The sequence below is a fragment of the Cottoperca gobio genome, chromosome 14 (genome assembly GCF_900634415.1).
Source record: "Cottoperca gobio chromosome 14, fCotGob3.1, whole genome shotgun sequence".
Classification (NCBI taxonomy): Eukaryota; Metazoa; Chordata; class Actinopteri; order Perciformes; family Bovichtidae; genus Cottoperca; species Cottoperca gobio.
The window spans coordinates 12,616,408-12,639,175 of record NC_041368.1 but is presented as its reverse complement, the minus strand read 5'-3'; the positions used below and the strand labels follow the sequence as shown (position 1 = coordinate 12,639,175).

The 22,768-nt window shown below is 40.5% G+C and overlaps 1 protein-coding gene across 2 annotated transcripts in view; it reads right to left on the bottom strand.

The window, feature by feature from the left end:
- nlgn2b (neuroligin 2b) overlaps window positions 1-22,768 on the bottom strand; it is a 74,040-nt gene that overhangs the window by 23,563 nt on the left and 27,709 nt on the right. Inside the window, exons 2-4 of one of the 2 annotated variants that reach the window (XM_029447802.1) lie at window positions 21,279-22,026; window positions 12,740-12,793; window positions 6,147-6,296 (exon numbers count right to left, since the gene is read on the bottom strand). In XM_029447802.1, the coding sequence (XP_029303662.1) occupies window positions 6,147-6,296; window positions 12,740-12,793; window positions 21,279-21,795 (721 nt within the window). In that variant the 5' untranslated portion in view covers window positions 21,796-22,026. The remainder of the gene's footprint in view (window positions 1-6,146; window positions 6,297-12,739; window positions 12,794-21,278; window positions 22,027-22,768) is intronic. The other variant, XM_029447803.1, reaches the window with a different exon arrangement.

Sequence of the window (22,768 nt, the reverse complement as noted above, 5' to 3'; positions counted from 1 at the left end):
TTACCCTAAACATGGCAGAAAAGAGAAAGAAAACTAACTATTTTCACAATGATTGGGAGGAATAATTATTTTTTACAACAGTGAAAGAAAAGTGTGTATGTCTCATTTGCGGGGCGACGGCAAAGCGGCACATTGTGGAGACACTTTGGTACGTGTCACAGAAGGTACCATGCTAACTAACTAACTACCATGCTAACTAACTAACTACCCACCTGCAGCACTGCGGGCAGAACACGCTGAGAGTTAAAGGCAGCAGCAGTCTCTTCTCACGAGGCCGGTGAACAAGTCACACAAAGCAACGGAAGCTTCATTTAGAGCTGCACATGTTTAATTAAAGTACAAGAAAGCCTTTTCAGATGGAGAGGTATTGAAAGGTGCAATGATGTTATTGAAAACACTGTTCAAAGACGAGAAGAAAGGTTCTGATAACTCTGACTTTCAAATGTTGAAATAGATTGAGAACATAAATAAATAACGTTGCATGTTTAAATATATCCGTTTCCTACCATGGTAAATCATTGTGAGGCATAATTAACATTAACATGTGATCAGACAGTCTCTGAAAACTTGATAGATACAGCCCTAATACTCAATACTAAAAAATGGCATGTTATTCATTTAATTTTCACCTTGTCAATGCATGAAAATGCCTTCGCCTGGCTACACTCACTGCTGCCATAATCATGGATAAATGCTCATCCAAATGAAAGTCAATGCAGTCAATAGCAGCTGTTTGCTAACACATTCACCATATAAACGTTTTATGGTGATTATATGTCAATGTTGTGTTTACTTTTCCCAAGTTATAAAAAAAATCTAATCAATGGACCACAAATCAAATAGACCAACAGTATCAATCTATTTGGATACAAGCATGGACAAAAGCATGGACAAAACATATATCTAAAACCTTTTTATCTCTCAGACAAAAGTTATGAGTAACTGAGTTCATTTGAGTCACAAAGTATCAGCCAGCTGTAAATATGAAAACTGGCAGGATAATATCCAAGTAAATATTACATTCAAAACTCATTTTACAGTGTAAAAGCCGTGATTAATAAATGTGGTGGTATTTACTACTAAATAGGCTGCTTTTACTTACAAGTAAAAAAAAGAAAAAAAGAAGAAGAAGCTGAAATTGGGAAGAAAGTGCAGAGAAACGTTTCCAGAAGAAGCGTTTCATCTCTCTTCCTGAGGTGAAAAATGTTCTCGCTCTCAGAGCCCACGATGGTGGGCCTTTCCCCAGAGTTCATTAATTAGTTAATTAGTCTGAACAGATGGCTATGCAACACAAATCAGAAGGCTCTCTGGGCCGGGAGCAGGAGGAAGGTAGGAGAAGGTGAGTCGAGGAGCGATCTGGAAACTCAACTGTCACCAAACCTCTGAACCAGGCCGTGTGCAGCAGACATTTTCTCCTCATTCACCCATTTTATTCCACAACGATGGGGCGTATCATAAATTAATAAGAAAAGTATTATGACATTTGCTGGAAAATGACATGTGTATGTGTCGTGGTGGAGTGAAAGCTTATGGCGTTAAACGGTATAGAAGGGAGCTGTGGTCACACTGCAGGAGCGTTTATTTGAATGAATACTTTGCATCACTGTAGATTTAAAAAAGCATTTTCTGACGGTTTATTTTTAGACTGTTCCCATCTCCTCCCCTTCTGTTCGCTTTCCCCTGACTGTCTCTCAACGATTCTCACTCGCTCATCTGTCTCTATTCCCTGCTCTCTCTTCTTCCCTTATACCCGACTCCCTATCGCTTCTCTACGCCTAAAGAAGCAGGCATTGTATACAATGAGGTTGGCATGTGTAAGCTCCTGTGTGTGTAAATACAGGATAATACTAAAGATTAGAACATAAAACTGTTAAAATACGACATGCTTGTGTTTCTCACTTTGACTGAAATTCACGGTTTTAGAGAGGAGTGCCATTAAAAATTTAGATGGATGGTGCATTATTCATATATAGACTTTACGCACGGCACGCAACCAAGTAGCGCGCACATACAAATGCTAACACACACACAGACACACACTGTCACGTGCACAAGGAGATATTTGTGTGCACATGGGCAAACATGCACGCTTATGCTACACAAACATACAAACACACACACACACTAGGATAATCGCCTTAGTACAGTAACCCATTTAAAGCATATCTGAGAGAGAGAGAGAGAGAGGGGGAGAGAGAGCGATAGAAGACAAGAGAGAGAGAAAGACGGAAGAAGAGAGAGAGAGGGAGAGAGAAAGAGAGAGCGATAGAGAGAGAGAGAGAGAGGGGAGAGAGGAGAGAGAAGAAGTCGATATAGCGATCTCTTGTCTCGCAGGTAACGCTCTTTACTCCTCTCCTCTAGCTCGCTCTGTTTCTCTCGTTCTCCTTTCGCTCCGCTACGCCCGGGCTTTCTCGCTCTCTCTCCTCCTGCTCTCCTTCTCTCTCTCCGTGCTCCTGTCTCCTGAGGGAGAGAGAGAGAGAGCAACATTCGCCCACATACCAAACATTTTCAAAATGTTAAAGGAATCGAGGACACACTGCGTCTCCCCTCATAAGCAGCATTGCTCTCCTCCTCTATGTGTATGTATTTCATATGTATTTTAATGGTTGTGTGAGGAAGTAGTCATACTATACAATATATGAGGGCGCTTCAAACATCCCCAACATCAATCGCAGTAACAATGTCAATGTAAATCGACCAGGTTGAGATGTCTGCAAAGGAAGCAAACACAGAAGAGCGTGTTCAGCTTGGTTTGTGTGTCAGCAGGATTGCGAAACAACCACTGGCCAGATTTTGATGAAACTTGGTGGAAGGGTGTAGCGTGGACCAAGTAAGAAGACATTACATTTGGGAGCGGATCCGAATCACAGGATGGATACGCAAACTAAGTTTCACTTTCGTTAGAATTGCAAGATAGGGCATTTGTGCTGCATTCATGTGGTGTCAGAATATTCGGAAGAATTAGTTCCCATTTAGGAAAATTCACGTGAATGCCCTCCCCCCCCCCCTCAAGTCAAATCAACAACTGGGAAAGTTGGTGCAAATATTACTACAAATATCATGGCTCAGCTGATCAGTTTCCTTTGCTCAAATACTGGAAGCATTCGTAGCAATAAAATAGGCCTACTAATCTTTGTAGCATCTATCTCGTTTCCACATTATGACTTAAGCTCATAAACACACAAATTCATAAGAACGACTTCCCAACTCAGGAAATGGGACCATCCAAGCAGCCTTGGCGGAGGTCTGCGCTCTCCAAGTGCCATTCTAGTTTAATACGCTATTCAACAAACCTGATTTCAATTTGTGAACAGAATCTCACACCCAATTTAGTCACAGTCATATTTTGTCGGGCAGCTGGGAAAAAGAGCTCATAACAAGCTGAAATGGAGCAGTATAAAGCCGAAGGTCCAGGTCCTCATTTCACTAACTCTCAGTTTGTCCTTGTCCCCTCTCCATTGGCACGCTCAATAACGCTCTGGATCGTGTTACCCTCTGTTAATACTCTGCTGCAACTCTTGGACGGCATCCTAAACGACTCCCATTTCTCTGTTTATCATTATTCTGATATGTTGAAACAGGCGTGATGCAATAAACAAGATCTGATTACCCAACCTGGCAACCGCAATGCCGGCGTCAGATAGTCTGTGTGCAAACACCTCCGAAAGATGATGGTGAATGTAAATACTTGACTCCACTGATATCCAGCAGCACAATGGCTGAGTACACACACACACACACACACACACACACACACACACACACACACACACACACACACACACACACACACACACACACACACACACACACACACACACACGCACACACACACACACACACACACCTCTGCCCAGTCACAGGCCATGCAAGCACTGCAAAGCTCCAACAGAATGGACAAATAGAATAACCCTTAATCCAAAAATACACTGAAAGCAACAAACACACATTTCAATTCTGTTTTCAATGACTCAATGTACTCTAAAGGCACTGAGGGGTCGGTGGTGTCTCTGAAGTGTATAGTGAGTCAGATCATGGCTTGTTTTTTTTTTTTGGAAGAAGTGCATATTAATACAACAATTAATTCATAGAAAAAGTCAATCTAACACAGTAAACACACCGCTGTGTGCTTTATTATGAAATCCCTGCTACACAGAAGAACAGATTAAGGAGCTTTTCACACAAAGACTGTCCATACACATTTTTCCAAGTACCACACAAAATGGGAGCATAATTTACTAAATGAACATCATGCTGTATTGAAGAAGACTTGAAACTAGCGATTGAGACCAAAAACGTGTCAAGAAAATGTTTACTGAGGTAATAAATCAAGTGAGAAGTGGGGTCATTTCTCATAAGAAATGATCCCACTTCTCACTTGATTTATTACCTCTGTGGACTTCTGTACAATCTGACTTCTTTTTGCAACAGGTGGCGTTTCCCTGTGTTGGCTATTAGAGAGAATGCAAGTTTTAAGGCACTTCTACATTGGCTTCACTTTTCAGACCCACAGGTTACTGCTTGGTTCCAAACCAGTACAGTCTGTTACCTCAGGTGGGCTTTTGACTTCCGCTACCCGACACGAAACTCTGATAATTCGTCGGGACATATTGGGTTCAGGTTGCTTCAGTCCAGGTTCGGGTTTAGTTATTTTCAAATGTATTGTAATGAGAAATTTCTCTCTGACTGTGACAATTGTCTTCGTCCGTTGCATGTGTTGCATCTAGAATCCACTAAATCCACATTTTATAAGTTAAATCATTCATGTGGGGGTTCTTGTTCGGGTTGCTTTGTGAAGAATAAGTTGTTCTTATGCTTTCTTGTATAACCTGTTTTTCTTCCAGCGAAAACCAATAAAGAAACGTAAAAAAAATAAGTGTTATGTGAGTTACATTATGTAACTACAGTTTTATGAGTTCTGAATAACAATCAGATTAAATATGTAGACATTTAAAGAATGGGGGTGTGTTCCAAGACAAAACGGTGTGATAAATTGCTTTTCTAAAATTCCATTTTACAAACATTTTTAATCTGAAGAGGTGTTTAAAGCATCGTAACCTAAGCAGCTCTTAGAAGTGATCGTAGATGAACACACACATCTGCCAGTTTTTGTCGTCCTCCTCTCCCTCTTTGTGCATAATATAATAATCTCTTCTGGTTGATATGCCACTTTCCTGTTTTTAATTTCCGTAGCTTCTCTTTTCTTTTTATTTATGATGCATGTTGTTTGCCACATGAATAATATTCACAATAGATTACGTGCATATTCATAGAATGTATATTGAACGATTCCAAGTACAACACATTCCTATTGTGGTGCAACATGGCAGACTCTGTGGAAGAGCATCCGCTCCTAGCTCATTCTAAGCTAACAAAGGCACAAAGATTCTTAGTATCAGGTGATTATACTCTAATGAAAACATTATCTTGAATATTATATTCCATTTCTGCCAATGGATGCCTCTCTAAATCCTACATACCTTTAAGAGCATTCATAGAAACCCTTGTTACAAATGCCCAGGTTTGGGTGTCAGTTTTAGGTTCAGGGTTATTACCACATCATATGTTGTAGACAAGAATGGAGAAAGAAATCAGACTTCACCATCAACATTTGAAAGGTATTATTTTTGTATTTGGCTTTCACATGCCATCAGAAAAAAAACACATAGAAAAAGAAAAACATAATAAAGTTTTTCAAGCTCCCTGGAGATACTCACCATTTATACCTGTCTCCCTTTTGTGCATGCTGGATGCTTTCCCTTACATGCTTTTTCTGCTGTAGCAGGTCAACGCTGCTGAAATAATTTAAGAGCGGTGGCTGTTTTATGTCAAAAACTCAAATAGCATCTTTACAGTATATGCCATTCAGGTGTAAACGGACAATCATATGCTCACAGCTCAAAGTAAGACAATATAAGACAACGTAAGCCTGCAGAAGGATAGCTTTTAATTTAAGTGTTTGTAATTTAAAGAGTTATTTTTCATTGTACCATCATTTCTAAAACACATATTTTGATAGACATCAGCACTCTGACAGATATGGGCCGGTCAAGGTGAGATGACACATGTCAAACAAAGTCTGTAAACATAACATGAGCTGCATCCGTGCCTGATCCCGCCGGCAGGACAGGGCACGCAGAACTTACCGAGCACACCAAGCCGATAGTTCATAGTGACCACGATGACGTTTCCATATGCAGCGAGTACGCTGCCATCAAACAGGTTCCCTGAGCCCTCCATGTAGGAGCCTCCGTGGATGAACAGCATCACTGGCTTCTTACGACGATCCCGAATATCTGCACAACACAGACAAACATCATTATTTTCATGTTCATTCGTTCACCACACACTCACAATTTATGAGACTTCCTATTGAGCATAAAGGAATACCTCACCCACAACATTACCATTTGTATATCATTAACTCAGCCCGGGTTACCTTGAAATCTTGAAGAAAACTTAGTTTTCCTCGCATGCCCCCACGGTGAACGAAGAATCAAAAAACAAAGAAAAGTCTTGATGAATTTAAGTAAACAGGGGCTGCGTTTAACAACGGCAAAACTTTAGCAAAACATCCGTTCAAAAACTCTCACAAAACCTGTGCAGTATAATCCAAGTCTCATGTATCCAGTTGTATGCTACTACTACTACTTATAATTATCATTATTATTATTATAGGAATTATACTACTATCCAAATACATCCGTTTTCGCTAAAACCTTACTATTAAAAAAACTTCAGACTAGCACGGACGAGTCGCACACCTGCCAAAGTGTGTTTATTTGGAAGTGTATTAAATAGTAAGGTTTTAGCTTAATTGCATGTTTCAAAATAGTTTTGTTGTGTAAAATTCATCAAGACTTTTCTCTGCTTTTTGGATTATTCTTTCACCGCGGAGGCATGTGAGGACAAACAAAACGTGGTCATTTTGTGGGTGAAGTAGGCAACAGGTAGTCCACCCTCTTTAGACTGACAGCTCTAGATTTGCAGTTGTCTTCCACATGCAGCTTTTTCTAACCCCCTACAGCAAGTGGTTCAAAAAAAGAAGATGAAGATACATAAGTATGAAACCTTTTCAGTGGAATGCCTTTAAGTTGGCAGCAAGTATTTCATGTCTGCCCCACTGGGCTTATCCTCTATATTTCATTCGGTGATGTGTTTCCCCTGTCCTGCGCCGTGATGGTACCTTCCCAAACTCTTCTTCCTCTTCATGTGTGGAGCAAATGGTGAAGCCAGTTCTGATGCCCTCTCTGTTATTGGTGTCTTTGTGCCATCAGTGTGTTGCTATGGTGTGTGCCCCCCCCCCCTCCCTCCTCCCTCGCAGCGTCTGTGGTACGGTCTGAGCATGGATGGATGAGAGAGCTGCCAGTGCAGCCCAGTTAGGCTGAGCGTCTGCACTGTGCAGGGCCTGTGGATAATTTGTATGAAAGCCAGACCAAGTGGAAACATAAATAACAGCCACAGCATCTGTTTACCCTGATGAGCTTCAGCACTCAGAGATGGGGGAGAGAGAGAGAGAGATAGGAGGAGAGAAAGAGAGATAACAGGGGGTAAAATAGCAGAGAGCAAGGAGATGAAAATAGGGCAGTGTGAGAGAAGTAACGGGGGGGGAAGAGACATGGATGGGAGGTTCACACCGAAAAAACATGATAGCTAGGACAAAAAAAAATACGAAATGTTACAAAGCAAGTCATACATAGCGAGGTACGCTAATGAACACTCAAATTCACACAGGATTCACACCGTATTCATAGAGACACACACACACACACACACACACACACACACACACACACACACACAAACTCTTGCATAGGCAGCTGCGATGTTGAGTCGCTATGGAAACTGCTTCTCGCTAATAGAACTGCACCAGCCATTCCATTGCACCGACTCACTGAATGCCTGTTGCCGTGGTAACAAATTCTACTCACGTATTTGCACACCCGCCTGCATCACCACCTGAATCTCAGGTTACACATGCACTTGGGTGCGTCACTCGCAGTCACAAGCACACACAAGGAAACATGGAAAAATGGCACATATGGCTTCACACATGTAGAGATCTTTTGTGGATCAAACGTGTGACACAGGCAGACTGGCTAAAAATAAAGATTTTCAGTTGTACACTCTGACGCTCTGCTCTTTTTTCTGCTCTTCTCTGGTGTATTCTGTAGCTCGGCTGATTTCCCAGAGGATATGTAAACAAGTTCAATTATCCCGGCATTACCAGGACAGTATAGAGGGGTGACACATGAGCAGGCCTCGCAGTAACACTCATACCATGAATTAAATCCTGGGAGAAAAGGAACTTAGGTTATGACATGTAGCAGCCATTTTGAAGCTCCAGTCAGTTTTTGTTTTACTTTTAAATGACTGTGTTACTGCTGTGACAACTACACCGATATTAACATAACTTACCTGTCAAACATCAAAAACAATTTAAGAGAGCAGTGCACTGATTTAGCATCGCACGGAACCACAGATATAGTCTTTTTTATTCAACATAGTCTTCCTCCTTGTCTGATGCCTACCCACAATGCAACTTGGCTGGCAAAAGTTGGGTTGGGGTTTAGGTGTGTTACGCTAGTAGCGGTTAATGTAACCTCTAGCCTCAAGCAGAGATAGGGAGCGAGCTACAGAGGTCTGGAACTCCACACTGCTACTGTATTACTTTATTTTCGGTTCATCTGTCCATTATAACTTAGAATAATTGATTATTATTTGGATGGAAATGCGTTTACTACAATAAAAAAAAAATTCAATAACCTAAATGGACATTGGGGATGCAGCCATGCACTAAGAATAAAAGGGGATTGTAAGTAATATATATATAGAACTAATATATAGTTATATAAATATATGTATATACTGTTATGTAATGTTAGTCTATTTGCCCTTGTTTAAATGTGTTGCATTTTTGTTTTTTGTTATTTATATTTTTTGAAGCTTTAAGCTCTCTTTTATGAAAAGTGTTCTATAAATAGATAATTAAAGCTTATTTTTATTATTATTATTATACAATTTGATCAGATATTGCTCAAGTTTCTGTTGTGAAGAGAAATTATTCACTTTAGACTGTCTCTGACTAATAGCATGAACTACTCCAATAACGATGACGTTACATTATACTCTCGTGTCTCTCCAAATTCATTTCAGCTAACTAGCGCAAGATAAATCTGCCGTGTCGGGCAGATTTGTGTCCATTTTGACAGCAAATGCACAATTACAGTTGAATCTAAAAACAAATGTAACAGACAGAAATACCTTCCGACCTTTTCTCTCCATTTTGTGATGGATCAATGTGGCCGGGCGTTAGCTTTATCAAGCGATAGCTTTAAAAGAGCTTTATCAGGGCCCCGGCTGCATTGATCACACAAAGACAAACAAAAAGGTATTTCTGTCGGTTAGGGTTGTGTGTAAATCGTGCGTTTGCCTCTTCACTTGTTGCCACAGTAGTCTCTGCTTCATCCAATTTTCAAATACAGCGACAAAGATGACGCGCCACTTCCTGTAATTCATCACGTTAGATACATAAGGCGGGCATTAGCTGGCTTATTGCCCCTACATTAGGAGCATGGATGCTTAGGAGACGTTGCCACAGCACATGCCAAACATCATGACCCAATTTATCGATTTCGTTGCCAATTTTTTTATCAATCGGTTTTAATCGATTTACTCGATTCGTTTTTGCAGCCTTACTTCACACTTTACAATTTCAAACTTGTGGACTTCAGCCGCAACCTACAAGTGACATCACTTTATCGGAATTATCAGATTTCACGCAGCTCCCTCTGAAGCAACTGGAACTTTTTTTTTTTTATATGCAGCAGTACTGTGTAAAATCTGTGATATTCCCCTTTAATAGCAGTTTAGTGGCCTGTCAATACATTTGGTAGTTTTTGTTTTTCTCTGTGTGCTGTAAATTAAATGGATCCACAGTATTGGGTGTAAAGTACCATATAAATAATCTTGAGTTGAGTACTGACAGGAGAGTTTCTACTGTTTTGTTTACATTTGGATCACAGATAGTGCATTTAATAGGGAGCCCCCTTTCCAAGCTATCCTCTACTCCACTCGCCTTGACCAGAAAATGTATTTTCCCCTTGAGGCTTTCTTTCATTGCCTTTCCTGAAACACGATAGTGTGTTTCTTTTGTCTAAGTTAAATTGGAATCTATTGCTGTACTGGACAGTAAAAATCGAGCAGCTTGCAATTTTAAATAAGATGGATCAGCCAATTATGCATTTAACAACTACAGCTCTGTTGAGCTTTTCATAGAGCGCCAATGCATTTAAGCTGTTTTACCTCTGAGAATACACAAAGTAATCATGTAGTTTTCCTGTGACATCAAGGTCATTACTGTATAACGTGCAAAGCTATGAAACTAAACTCAAATCTTTGACTGCAAAACTCTTTTTCTTTCACGTTCAGCTTTTGTAAATTATCATATTGTGAATAAAAGAGAGAGTGAAAAGATTTTTTCCCCTAATAAATCAGAACCAACGAAATCTCTGAAAAATGTAAAGTTATAACTGAAATATTTGCTAATCCCAGAAGAGGCTAGGAGTACGCCAAAAAAACTAACTAAATGGCAATAAATAGTCCATTCATTTTGTAATAAAAGATAAAAAGCTCATGCATACCTACAATGCCTTAATGGAAGGTGGAAAGGAAAAGAAGAACATTTCCAACAGTCTATATCTCATCACGTGTCCACTTTATTCTGACAACATTTGTGGGGCCTGTAGACGTTCATCAGGAAAGCCTAAAAATAATATTTGTCTGGTTTATATATATATATTCTTTTTTTAAACTGGACATATGGTGTCATAGGTGTTTTGGTGAGAAGACATTCGAAACAAGAAAGAAGGCATTTGTTTGGGTAGGCGAACTCTAAAGAAAAAACTTAAGACACCATTTGCATGAGATAATCACTTTTGTGCAAAAAAGTATACTAAAATAAAATACATTTAAAAGGATGAAGGTTGGGGTTGAAATGACGGACATGGCACAATGACTGGAGGGGGCTCAGCACAAACAGAGGGGTGATTAGGGGTGCAGGGTCGCAGGGGGAAAGTGTTTCACTCAGCCCAAATCCAAGGCCTATATGGCCAACAAGGAGCTCACTGTCCTTCCTGCCTGCCACCAAAACACTGGCACATTATTCACTCCTCTCTTTCCTACCTAACCTGATACTATCCTCCTCAAAATCCACTCTCATCTCCCTTCTATTCTCAATGCAATGGCTTACCTCCCAATAGATACTGCTTCTCCATTATTCTGCTTCCTCTCTCATTCATACTCTTATGGAAATCTCAATTGATTTGGGGCATAAAAGTTTCAGCCTGACTCAGCACTTGAATATTTGTGTGCATCCAAAACCCCACGCACAAGCAGTGCAGACTCTTGCAAATAACTTTAAAAACAAAAAACAAAAAAAAACCAAGATGCTCATAATAGTATTTTTCCAAAGATGTTGGGAAACCTGCGTCCAATCCATACCTGAACAATTACGTGAGGAATTCAGGCCAACCCGAGCCCCCCTGATCCTGTCAAGATCCATCAGGTGTCGGCATAAATGTCAAGCTCTACCAGTCTCCTACTCATCCACCCTCTCAATCTCTCTCTCTCTACATCTCTCTCACTTTCAAAGCTTTGTAAATGTCATTTCATCATGCACTTGTCTTCATTATGACTATTCTTTCCCCTTCTCTCCCCCTCGTTGCCCTCCCCTGTGCTCTCGCAGTGCTCAGCTTTTCCTTTTCTTTCATCTCTATTCTATCATTCTGCTCCTCTCCAAGGCAATCCTGCATGAATCCTTCCTTCTGTTTTCACCGTTAAGAAACCACACAATTGGATTAGCTACATCTGTCTCTTTTTAAACCATAGCAATTAGAGATGCAAGGGAGAGAGAATTCAATACCCAAATAGCACAGAGCCCAAAATAAAAAAAAAGAAAGAAAAAAAAGAAAAACCACACACATTGGCACAAATTAGAACTCATGCACTCAGGCGTAGATTTTCGCATGTACTGCGCTCGAGTAGACACACGATGCACAAATGAAAATGCAATGCACTCTATGTGTGCATAATGCTATGTAATATACAGTATGTCTGGGCACATGCACACACACGCACAGATGCACACTGTCTGCATAGATTTTGGCTGCATCAGTAAAGTGTAGTGAGAACATCTTCATTTGACTGCTGCAGTGAACTTGAAAATGTACAGCAGTAGCAGAAATATGCAGAAATCCTCCAGTTTTTCCTTCTTTATAAAATGAAGACTTGGAGAAAGCCCAACAACATTATGAAGGACAATAATTCAGCAGAGCATTTCATAAGGAGTTTATTGCAAGAATAAAAGCGCAGGTGAAAAATAACTGAATATTGATTTCCAGTGATGCATCACACAGGATAGTCAGAACATCAGCGTGTGGTTGATCAACCACATCGCAACCGAGAAGGGAAAGTAAATTAGCTCCCTGTGCAAGTACCCAAAACGCAGCACTTGTGACAGGGGGAACGAAGAACAACTACTTTGTATGGAGCAGCTAATGTGTTTTAGCTAAAAGTGTGCCGGCAAGAAGGAATGGCAGATTTGTGTGCTAATAAAAGCAGTTTACATTAGACAATGTGATGTGCACATGAGTCTAAGGTGATTATTAGTCCAGATGCTAACACAACAATCCCGACGGAGCTTGTAAAATGGAGCACAAAAATAATGCAAATAAAATACCTTCATCCCTTGGTCTGTTCATTGTAGACTCGTCATGTTTTTTTGTTAGCGGACCTATGGTTCAGAAAAAAGGGAGGTGGGGGGGAGACAAAAGACAAAATTCAAAAAGATTGCATGTACAGAAAAACAAGAGATTAAAAGAGAAAAATACTAAAAGATTATATGTTATGCTCTGTTACTTTTCAGTGGCTATGTACAGCTGCGCGCAAAAAGGTTTTACGCCCCGTTTCTTCAAAAGATAACCCCAAACTCATCTGTTTTAACTGCTCAGGATCTAGTCACGCACTGCCTTGAAATGACCCCAGAGGCCACTTCTCCTCAACCCTTCTCCCTATCAGTCCTGACACTCTGCTGCTTTGTAAGGGAAAATCAATGAGCAGAAACAAGCCATCACTCTTTTCGGTCAGAAAAGGAGAAGGAATGCCAAGACTCTCTGTATCCTGCTCCAGCTCAGGACAGTGTTGCGGTCCTGAGGCAAAACGTCCCCGCACGAGACTCGACTGTCAAAACACAGAAGACACACAAGGGCAGGCAAAGATACTCATCCTGAATACATGTGACCATGTATGCAGATAGAGAAATGCTGGCATACCGCCTGAAATGTGAGTCTTTCCTACCAAATTAGCAAAGAGCGAGCTGTTTTTGATATTTACACCGTCTGCAAGGGCTTGTGACAGGATTCCCCTCACCAAGGTCAAAGAGCCCCACATTAAGCTTTAATGGTAACGTCAGTTAAATGCTCCATAGAGCACAGCCAATAAAAAACATTTATCATAGTGACCAACCAATGCCCTGGCGCGTCAACCTCTGTAAGTCTTAACTGATAAGCATCCCATTAGTTTGTTTTTTTCTTGGTTTCTGTCAGTGGAGCTTTCCATCAGCCCGCAATTACCGCTGCGTTTTGTGTTCTCAGTCATTGTCTACATACGCACGTCTTAAAGAAAGCCATTAATACACACTCACGTTCACGCACACGCACACACACACACACACAACAAAGCATGTTAACAGTGTCCTTATCAGCTGTTGCTGCCCCCCTCGTACCCACACAGCAGCACATTCCCTGCTCTCCGGCGGGGAGGCGTAGCAGTCTCTTATTTTAAAGAATACTAGGGTTGCCAGGGGGTTTATCACTCTGCCAGAGTGATGCTGACATGTCTGTTTCTACCACTCTGCTGGAAACCTACGGAAGAGTATTAGGGCCAGGTACAAGCGAGAACAAATTAGGAGAAAGATTTTTTGTTTTGTCTTGCATTTCGAGAATCAAGTCAAAATGTAGAGAATAAAGTTAAAATATAAAGAATAACGTAAAATGTTCAGTAGCAGTGCAAGGCATAACAATAAACAGGGGTAAGATTAAACAATTTGCCTTCGGAGAATAAAGTCAAAATGTTGACATTAAACTTTTAAGAATAAATCAAACTACTAGCATTAGTACATATTCTGAAAGTTTATTCTCGAAATACAAAATTAAAAGAAATCTTCCTCCTTATGCTTGGGCCTAATACTCTTCCGAAGAAACCTCCAAGTGAAGTGACGGCCGACACCCTTTTGACAGTGCTGTGCGTCTCGGAGACAGAGAGCATCACTGCACTCTGCCATTGTAATGCTGAATTTTCTCCCACCCCTCTATATGAATATGCTTTCCTGATATAAAATGTTTATCTTCAGTCTAAATGGAAAAGGATCAATGCTGAATGGATTTGCTGCATCCCCCGAGTACCACCATACAGGCGCCTGATCCGGATAACACTTCCCACCATGGAGGGAGATGTTACAGTAGTTGGTCCTGGGCTACAGAGCAGACAGGTAGACAGACCGGTAATGGATAGAAAGGCACATAAGTCCTCCGTCTTGCACTTCCCCACTACTTAGCACCACTCTAACACCACACCTCGCCGCTTAATGGAAACTACTCTGATTTCATTTGTTCTGTAACGCCTAATAAAGAGCTAACCTATATGTGAGGATAAGCTCAGCTCAAACAGATAGTCGCACTTTGTAACGGACCATCACCGTAAGACTTCACAAGGGCACCGTACATAAACAGAAGTACTGTTCTGTTTAGGATTATTCTCATTATAAAATAATATGTTGATACAATGTATCCTGAATGGGTGTACCAAATATCAGTCCAATAGTTGTTGAAATATTTCAGGCGGGACCAAAGTGGTGGACCGACAAGAGCGATGGCTACCATGGCTAAAAAAAAACCTGATTGAATTTAAAATGATATGAAACTGGGAAAATCAGCTATGCTTAACATCTGAGATTTGGGCTTGATAATGAGTTAAACAATTACTAAAATATCAGACTTTTTGTCAACTATATTTCCATTGATTAATGGATAAATAGGTTCAGTAGTTGTCAGTATCTTGTGGCTATCTTACTTCTGGCATTCCTCTACAGAAATAGATAGCATTCCTACAAGCTAATGTGGCCAAGATCATATAATATAATCGTTTTATATGATTTGCACTGAAATAAATGCTCACATCAGTCTCTACTGTAGGTCTTAATAATTTCTGTCAACAAACTTCAGAGAGAAGTTTAAAGAAATACTAGAACGGATTAGAGTAAAAAGTAGGATGTAGCCAAAGGGAAACACACACTTCTAAAAAAACATCTTTCCCTTCTGCCTCGGTAGAGAAGCCTGCCGGTAGGTTGACTGTCACATGATGTAATGGGCCACTGGTCACTGAAATGCATTGGCCTGCACAGGAGCATTTGGCTTGGCTTGTCCCAGTACTGTTTGACCTAATGCAGCTCCATCTCTCAGTCAACAGCGTTTCTGTTCGGTTCAGTGAGCTAGTGGCCAGAGCGCAAGCTGTCTCCTGTCCCTCTCCATTTCCTCAGTGCAGTAAACGGGATGAAGCTGCAGTATGTCATGTCTATGGCGGCCTGTCTGCTTGACAAGGTGTCAGACACAGCTTCGGTTCAACCCCCCTGCATCCAGGCAGCAGCTCCCAGCACATGCAGTCCTATCCTTCTGCTCTCCGTCTCTTCTACTGTGCCCCCAGCCCCAGCTCCATCCTTGCCTCCAATGTCCTGGCTCCTAAAATATGGTTTTTAATAAAGAGCATGGTAAATGGCTGCTCTAGCGGCAATACAAATGAAGGATCTTCGGCTGAGGACTGTCCTGAGGAAACAGGAATGCAGTGAGACAGTGTTCGTGCCTAGCAGCCTGGCCACACAGGAGAGTTTGGATCGAACAGTGTAAAAGGGAGGTAGGGAGCAAGAGGGAGATAAAGGCAGAGCATACAATTCACTGTTCAATCCGCAAGAACATTTGTGTTATTTACATTATTCTAAGGAGCTATTTGAATTTCATTTGAAGTAGCAGCAGGCTACATTGTGGCCTGCTGGGGAAGGGCACAAAGCTCATTTGCATTCAGAACAGTGACCCCTTCTACCGCCATCTGCATAAAGATGGAGGAGAGGCAGGGATGATTTCAGGGAGGAGAGAGCAGGAAGAGTGAACAGATGCAAAAATAAAGGAGAGCTTTGAATTTTCCTTTGTCCAAAGAATAATGGAGAGCACATGCTCAGTGAGAGTATTTCTAGGTCAGAAACAGATATATCAGATAGAGGCACGACTTAAGGTAGAATGGGAAGATAATACATAATGTACTATCGAGATTTAATGTGTCAAAATCAAGTTGTGCAGGCCAGAAATTGGCACCAAAACATTTTGATCCAGGCAGTATGACTTTGTGCTGCCAATTCATTTTGGCCCACCTACATCCGCCAAGAGCGGCAATGCAACTGCATAATGCCAAACACAGCACAACACAAAGCCAACATTCTCCCTTTAAACGTGTTTGACTATCACTTACTGGTACCAAGTTAGTGAGCTACTACTACTAGCTAAACAGCTGAGTGTACCTAAAACACAGCTAAAGAGTCCAAATACGTCCAACTTTTCATTGGATCAGATCGGAAAAGTGAACATATACAGATACGCATGTCTAGCCTATTGATATCGTATCACTTACTAATACAAAATGTATCAGACGAATACCCAACAAATGCATAACGTATACAAAAATATGGCGTATACGAAATATCGGCAACACGCTGGTTTACGTTGATATAAGGTAAGGTATAAGTAGTATTCGTTAAGAGCTCACCGTGTTACGCTGGGGTGCGTTGTTGAACGCTGATGTTTTGAGCATGTTCAAAATTACCGGACGTACCCGACGTGTGCTTCATAAGATATGCAGACGTTACATTAGACATACGTGAATACGGAATACGTAGGTGAATATTTACCTACGTAAATATAGTACGTAAATACCTACGTGACTACGTTAGAGGTACGTTAGATATAGGCTACGTCGGCTGACGGTGAATCCTACAGCCAATTTATTGATAACGAGTGGATACCCTATTCCTACCCTATGTTAAGATGATGCCTGACGACGGAGTAACTTATTAAACGTGTTTCTACAGTACAGCTAGCGTACAGCATTTTAGCCGTTCACCAGCATCAGCATGACGTGAACCAGATGGCACTTTTCCAGCTCCGTTGGCCAGACTCTCTGATACGTTTTAAATAAGTAAGTGACATACGTATAATAATTTGTTATGTATACATCAGCTACAACACCTCTGTGGAAAAGTTGGACGTATTTGGACTCTTACAAATTTTGAGCTAATTTTCATATACCCCGTCATGTTTCTGCCATACGGAACTGTGTGACAGGGCCGTATGTCTGGTGTGTTCGGCGTGTCGTCTGTGTCCTTCAAACGATCACAACTTACCCTTAATTTCTATAAACCTATTGTCGATATTTCATATGTATACGTTTCTGTCATACGGATATGTGTGACAGGGCCTTTAGACTGTACAGATACAGTAGCAGCTCTTAGAGGCCAGAGTTTGGCACAGTTAGTGCTTTGAGCTAAATGAAAACATCAGCATGCTAACATGCTCTCACTGATAATGCTAACATGATGTTTAGAAGGTATAATGTTTGCCATCTTAGATTAGCATTTTACCATGACAATTGCTACTTAGCGCAAAATACAGACACTGATATTGTCATTAGTTTTGAATGTATTTGGCCATAAACCAAAATACTAGACCAGGGGTCTTCAACGTTTTTCAGGCCAAGAACCCCCAAACTGTTGTAGGGGGGGAGGAAATAAGAGATTAATCCACTTGGGCAGAGGTTCCCAACCACCGGGCCACGGACCAGAATAAAATATTTTTGTGTTGGAAATATTTATTTACATTAGTCTGCAGGGTATTTTATTTTGAAAAATTACCACTTCCATCCGCACCTCTTTCCAGCACTTTTCTAAGTTGCAGTTTTTTCATGCACCTATAAGCCCACAAGCTAAAATAAATTAGTAAAAAAACAAACGTCGCTGGAGAGCTTCTTTGAAATGGGGGAAAGACCCAATGATAGTAGAAGTTGAAGACTCCAACACTACCAACAAAAAGAAAGCTGCATTTACAAGAAAATAGCAAGAGTCCTACTTAAATGATGGATTCATCGCATCAGGTGATTCCCACGCTACAAGCCCGCTCTGTATATGTGGCGACCGGCTCTCCAACGAAGCCCTGAAACCTTCAAAACTGCTTCGCCACATGGAGACCAAGCACGGTGCATTAAAAGACAAGCCTTTGCAGTTTTTTGAAAGAAAAAGACGTGAACACGAAGGACAAAAGCAATTATTGAAGGCCACCACTTCATCAAATGTGTCTGCAGTGAGAGCATCGTTCTTAGTGGCTAACCGCATTGCTAAAGCTAAGAAGCACTTTACTCTTGGTGAAGAATTGATCCTGCCTGCTGCTAAGGACATTGGCCGTGAACCTTTAGGAGAGGCCGCAGTTAAAAAGGTAGCACAGGCTCCTCTGTCGGCACCATAACCAGGCGAATCGATGAAATAGTAGAAGACATTGAGGCACAACTGTTAGAGAGGATTAAAGAGTCCCGTGGTACACAATCCAGGTTGTCCACCGATGTTGACAACAAGGCAATAATGCTTATTATATTATATATATTACAATGTAATGATAATATAAATAAAGTGCATTATATAAAATGTAATAATTACATTTACATTGTAATAATTCAATTATGTTTTGCACTTCATTGTGTTTTTTTTGTTATGCCTGATGAAAGTATTGTATAATGTATATATTCACAGTATTACGAACTGAAAGTCTGTGACGACATTCCCAGAAGAAATGTTGTATTAAGCTATTGCTGATGCAAACCGAACATTGCCTACTGCTGCAGCTTTACATTAAAAGCATTTCACTGACAAAACACAGGTTGACTTTTATTATGAAGTAGTCACAGGAAATGCAATATAATAACAATGACTAACTTTACTTTTGATTGTTGTTTATTTAGTCATAAAAAATGTAATGTTATAGCAAAATACTGGTACCTACTGGAGCTGGTACTTCTGACCAAGTGACTATTTGCTAGCTTGTGACAGCAGTTACGTGCAAAATGTGTTGTGTTTGAGTTTCAGTGGCACTTAAGTCTCCTTCAGTCTCCATTTCTCTCTCACACACAGGGCAAAACATATCCTTGGGGACAGCATCAGCCTTGTGTATGCAGTGACCCCTGACAATAAGTGACAGATTCTGACAAGCAGACAGGGCTACATGTTAAAACAGTCTCACTCATTTGCACACCTTGTCCCTTGGGAATAACACAGGAGACTCTACATCAGCCTCTCGGTGAGTATGTGACATATTGTACAACATACACACAGTAACCACAGGGCTCTCATTCTATCCATGTATGTACACTTTCTTAAAAGTAGTTCAAATTACTAGACATTCAATTGTTCTTACAATCCCTGTTCCTAATTTCTTATTCACAGCATCTCTGGTGCTCTGGTTTCACTTTATACTGCAGTAACACTTAATCTTTTTTCATCTTTTTGTTGGTCCTTAGAGCATTCATCAACAAAATAAATAATCTGATACACTGACACAATCTAGCTAAGTAGGTTTCAGCTTTAGTGCTAAAATACAACAATGCTGTGCACCACTCGACTAATCCTAGAGTTAGACTTTATACAGTATAAGAGCAGTAATGCAAAAACATGTGTTTTCTTGCGTACTCAAACAACTCTCAGGTGAGCCCATTAATCATAGACTTTTTTACATTTTATCATTAGCCTTGCTTGCTATCATCAGTAGCATATGCTTTGCCTCCAAAGTTACACTTTGATCCTGTGTTCTTTTACCTGCCCATCTGCTTTCTCAAACGCTCTCCACTGATTCATTAACGAAAGAAGTACACCCAGATAGCCCATGAAGAGGTGGAGGTTTTGCATTATATTGATCTTCAGTTTTGGGCTAATTTTACCCCAGTAGGCCTAAACAAGGTTGTCTTTGGCAATGTATTGTATTTGTTATATGTTCTCCTAATCTAGCTGCTACAACAGCATTCCAAGCCCAACTACATTATCCACAGTGCAGCTTCCACGCAATACAAACCTGAAGAGTATGTAAAAAAGCCTAATTCCAGTATAGTGAAGATTAGTCTTTCAGCAAACTGATATCATATATGCGGGTTATTCCAGCTTTCTTGTTGCCAAATATTAGTACTCCATGCCTTTTTTATATACTTTCGAATGGACCTCTACAACTGGCAAGGTGGGGGTCACATGACCGACATGGGAAGCCCAGCTAGCATGTTTACTGCATATAGACTGCAATTGGTTCCAGGAGCTGTTCCAGTGTCATATTATAAGACCACACACACTGCCTGTGGGTTTGATGATGTTGTCTTTGATTATTTATTTATTTCTATGTCATAATTTATTTGAAGTTTTAGTTGGAACTGTTTATTGAAAATGACATTTCTTCTGATTTTACCCACCAAATTAGAGGGAAAATTCAGTAATAACAGAAATGTAATATAAAAATGTAAATTTTAAGGATTCTTAAATGTATTAATTGAGGTTTTGTTACTACAAGAGTTTCTTCACTTTGTTTTTGTTTTTTGCTCAGAAGTGAAAGAACAAAGAAATGTGGCAGATTAGATAACACTAGATGAACTCTTTTCTTTTTGCTATAGTTTCAAAAACAATGTTCATGGACAGTTATGTTATGCAAGTCTTCTCTGACGTACTAACCTTTTAAAATTAGAAATAGACAAGCAAGTAAGGCTACTGAATGTACAAAACAGCACAACTCTGTTGCAGTTATGTTAGCATTGGTAATACTAGCTAGTTACTGTGAGGGCTTTCTAGATAACACAGACTTTACTATAATGAGGTAATTTGATTACATTTGGACACATTTTAAAACCATGTAATTTACAAAAAATAAGAAACAAGATTGTCTTTGGCAATGTAATATATTTTCTATATTTGTTTTAATCCAGCTGCTACACTGACATTAGTTTTCCTACCCTTAACACAGTAGTTGTGTTATCGTTGGTAATGCTAGCTAGTTACTGCAGGGGATTTCTAGACAACACTCACTTTATGTGATTTCAGTTAATGGCTAAGACTAACTTCATCTCCTCCGATATCTAGCATGAGAGATTTTCTCACTCACCATCTTCAGTGGGTACATAGATGTTGAGGTAAAGGCAGTCCTCGCTCTGGTTCTGAACATAGGTCGCTGCAGCATCCAGGTTGTCTGTGAACCACACTGGTAACATGATCTCAGGTAAAACCCCGTGGACATTCTGGGGACACACTGGTGCAAATTGGGTGGCATTGCGGATCTCTTGCCAGGAGCCCGGAGCTTCAGGAGGCTGGAAGCGGCGCTCACCGACGGGTGCGGTGGCATACGGCACACCTAAGTACTGTTCCACGGGGCCCAAGATCTCATTGTTGAGCTCCTTCCTGATACCACGTATCTTTCCATAGCCTGTGGACACTATGGGGTATTTCAGGTCAACCCGTTGACATGAGGAAAGGGTGAGGTGTAGCACTAGTCCCAAGAGCCACAGCAGACAGTGATTAGCAACCTGCTGAGAAGTAAAATGACGCTTCCCACCATAGCCTTGGTGGCTGGCAGCATTGAGAGGAAAAAACAACATGTCCAAAATAAAGGCTTGTTTAGTCATATCAATAGGACTTCAGCTGTATGTAGAGAGGGATCACAAACTCAGTGGGTTATGGGAAATAACAAAGGAAAAAAGAGGATTTGTGGAAGGGGACAGGTTAACGGTTTTCCTAGGGTGACATGGTGAAGCGGAGGGACAGGTAGCATTCTCAGGTAGACTCTGTGGCCTCATCCGTCTTCCTCTTTGGAACTCCTGAAGGGTCCAGAGCTGCAGTCAGGAAGCCAATTACACCTGGAAGACACAGACAGGTTGCAGGTTTGAGTCAGTGTGCGTGAATAGCTGTGCTCTTTAAGCTCCGTCAGTGTGTTTTAAAAGGCACAAGAGGACAATATGGCTAAGATGACTTTATTTAAGATGAAGTGTCTGTTAGCTCAAAAAAAGAAGGAATAATGACACTTGACTGCAGATGTAATACATTTATATTACCCTGAGGCTAAAGTTTGCTATTCTGTCTACCACAATAGACACCAAGGGTTATATCATGTGATTTAGTGGTCTTGAAGATAATTGGTTCGACTTGACAATATTGATGTCAGTGAGAATTTAACCACTCACAGTAAAGTTGTTTCACTAAAGAATACTTCCGTTGTGAATAATGTTAGAATAACCATAACACCGGTGCCGAATGTACAAAGAAGCCACTATGCAGACTTCATGCACAGAACCAATAAAATGAAGCAAACAATGAGCAACAATCACTGTTGCTGATAAAGCAGTGCAAATGAAAAGGTGTATATAAAAGTATTAATCTTCATTAAATATGAAACCAATTAAGAAAACCAAAATATGCCATTATGTTGTCACTTTGTTATTGTACCTGTGTTTCAACTGCCATGTTAGCCAGCTAGCTCTTTGCTACTTTGCCAACAACATAAAGAGACATAGTTTTTCTCTTTGCATATATTTTATTTTCTGCCACTGTAATGCCATTTGCCTACATTATCAATCTTTACACAGTTGTAGTGACATTTGT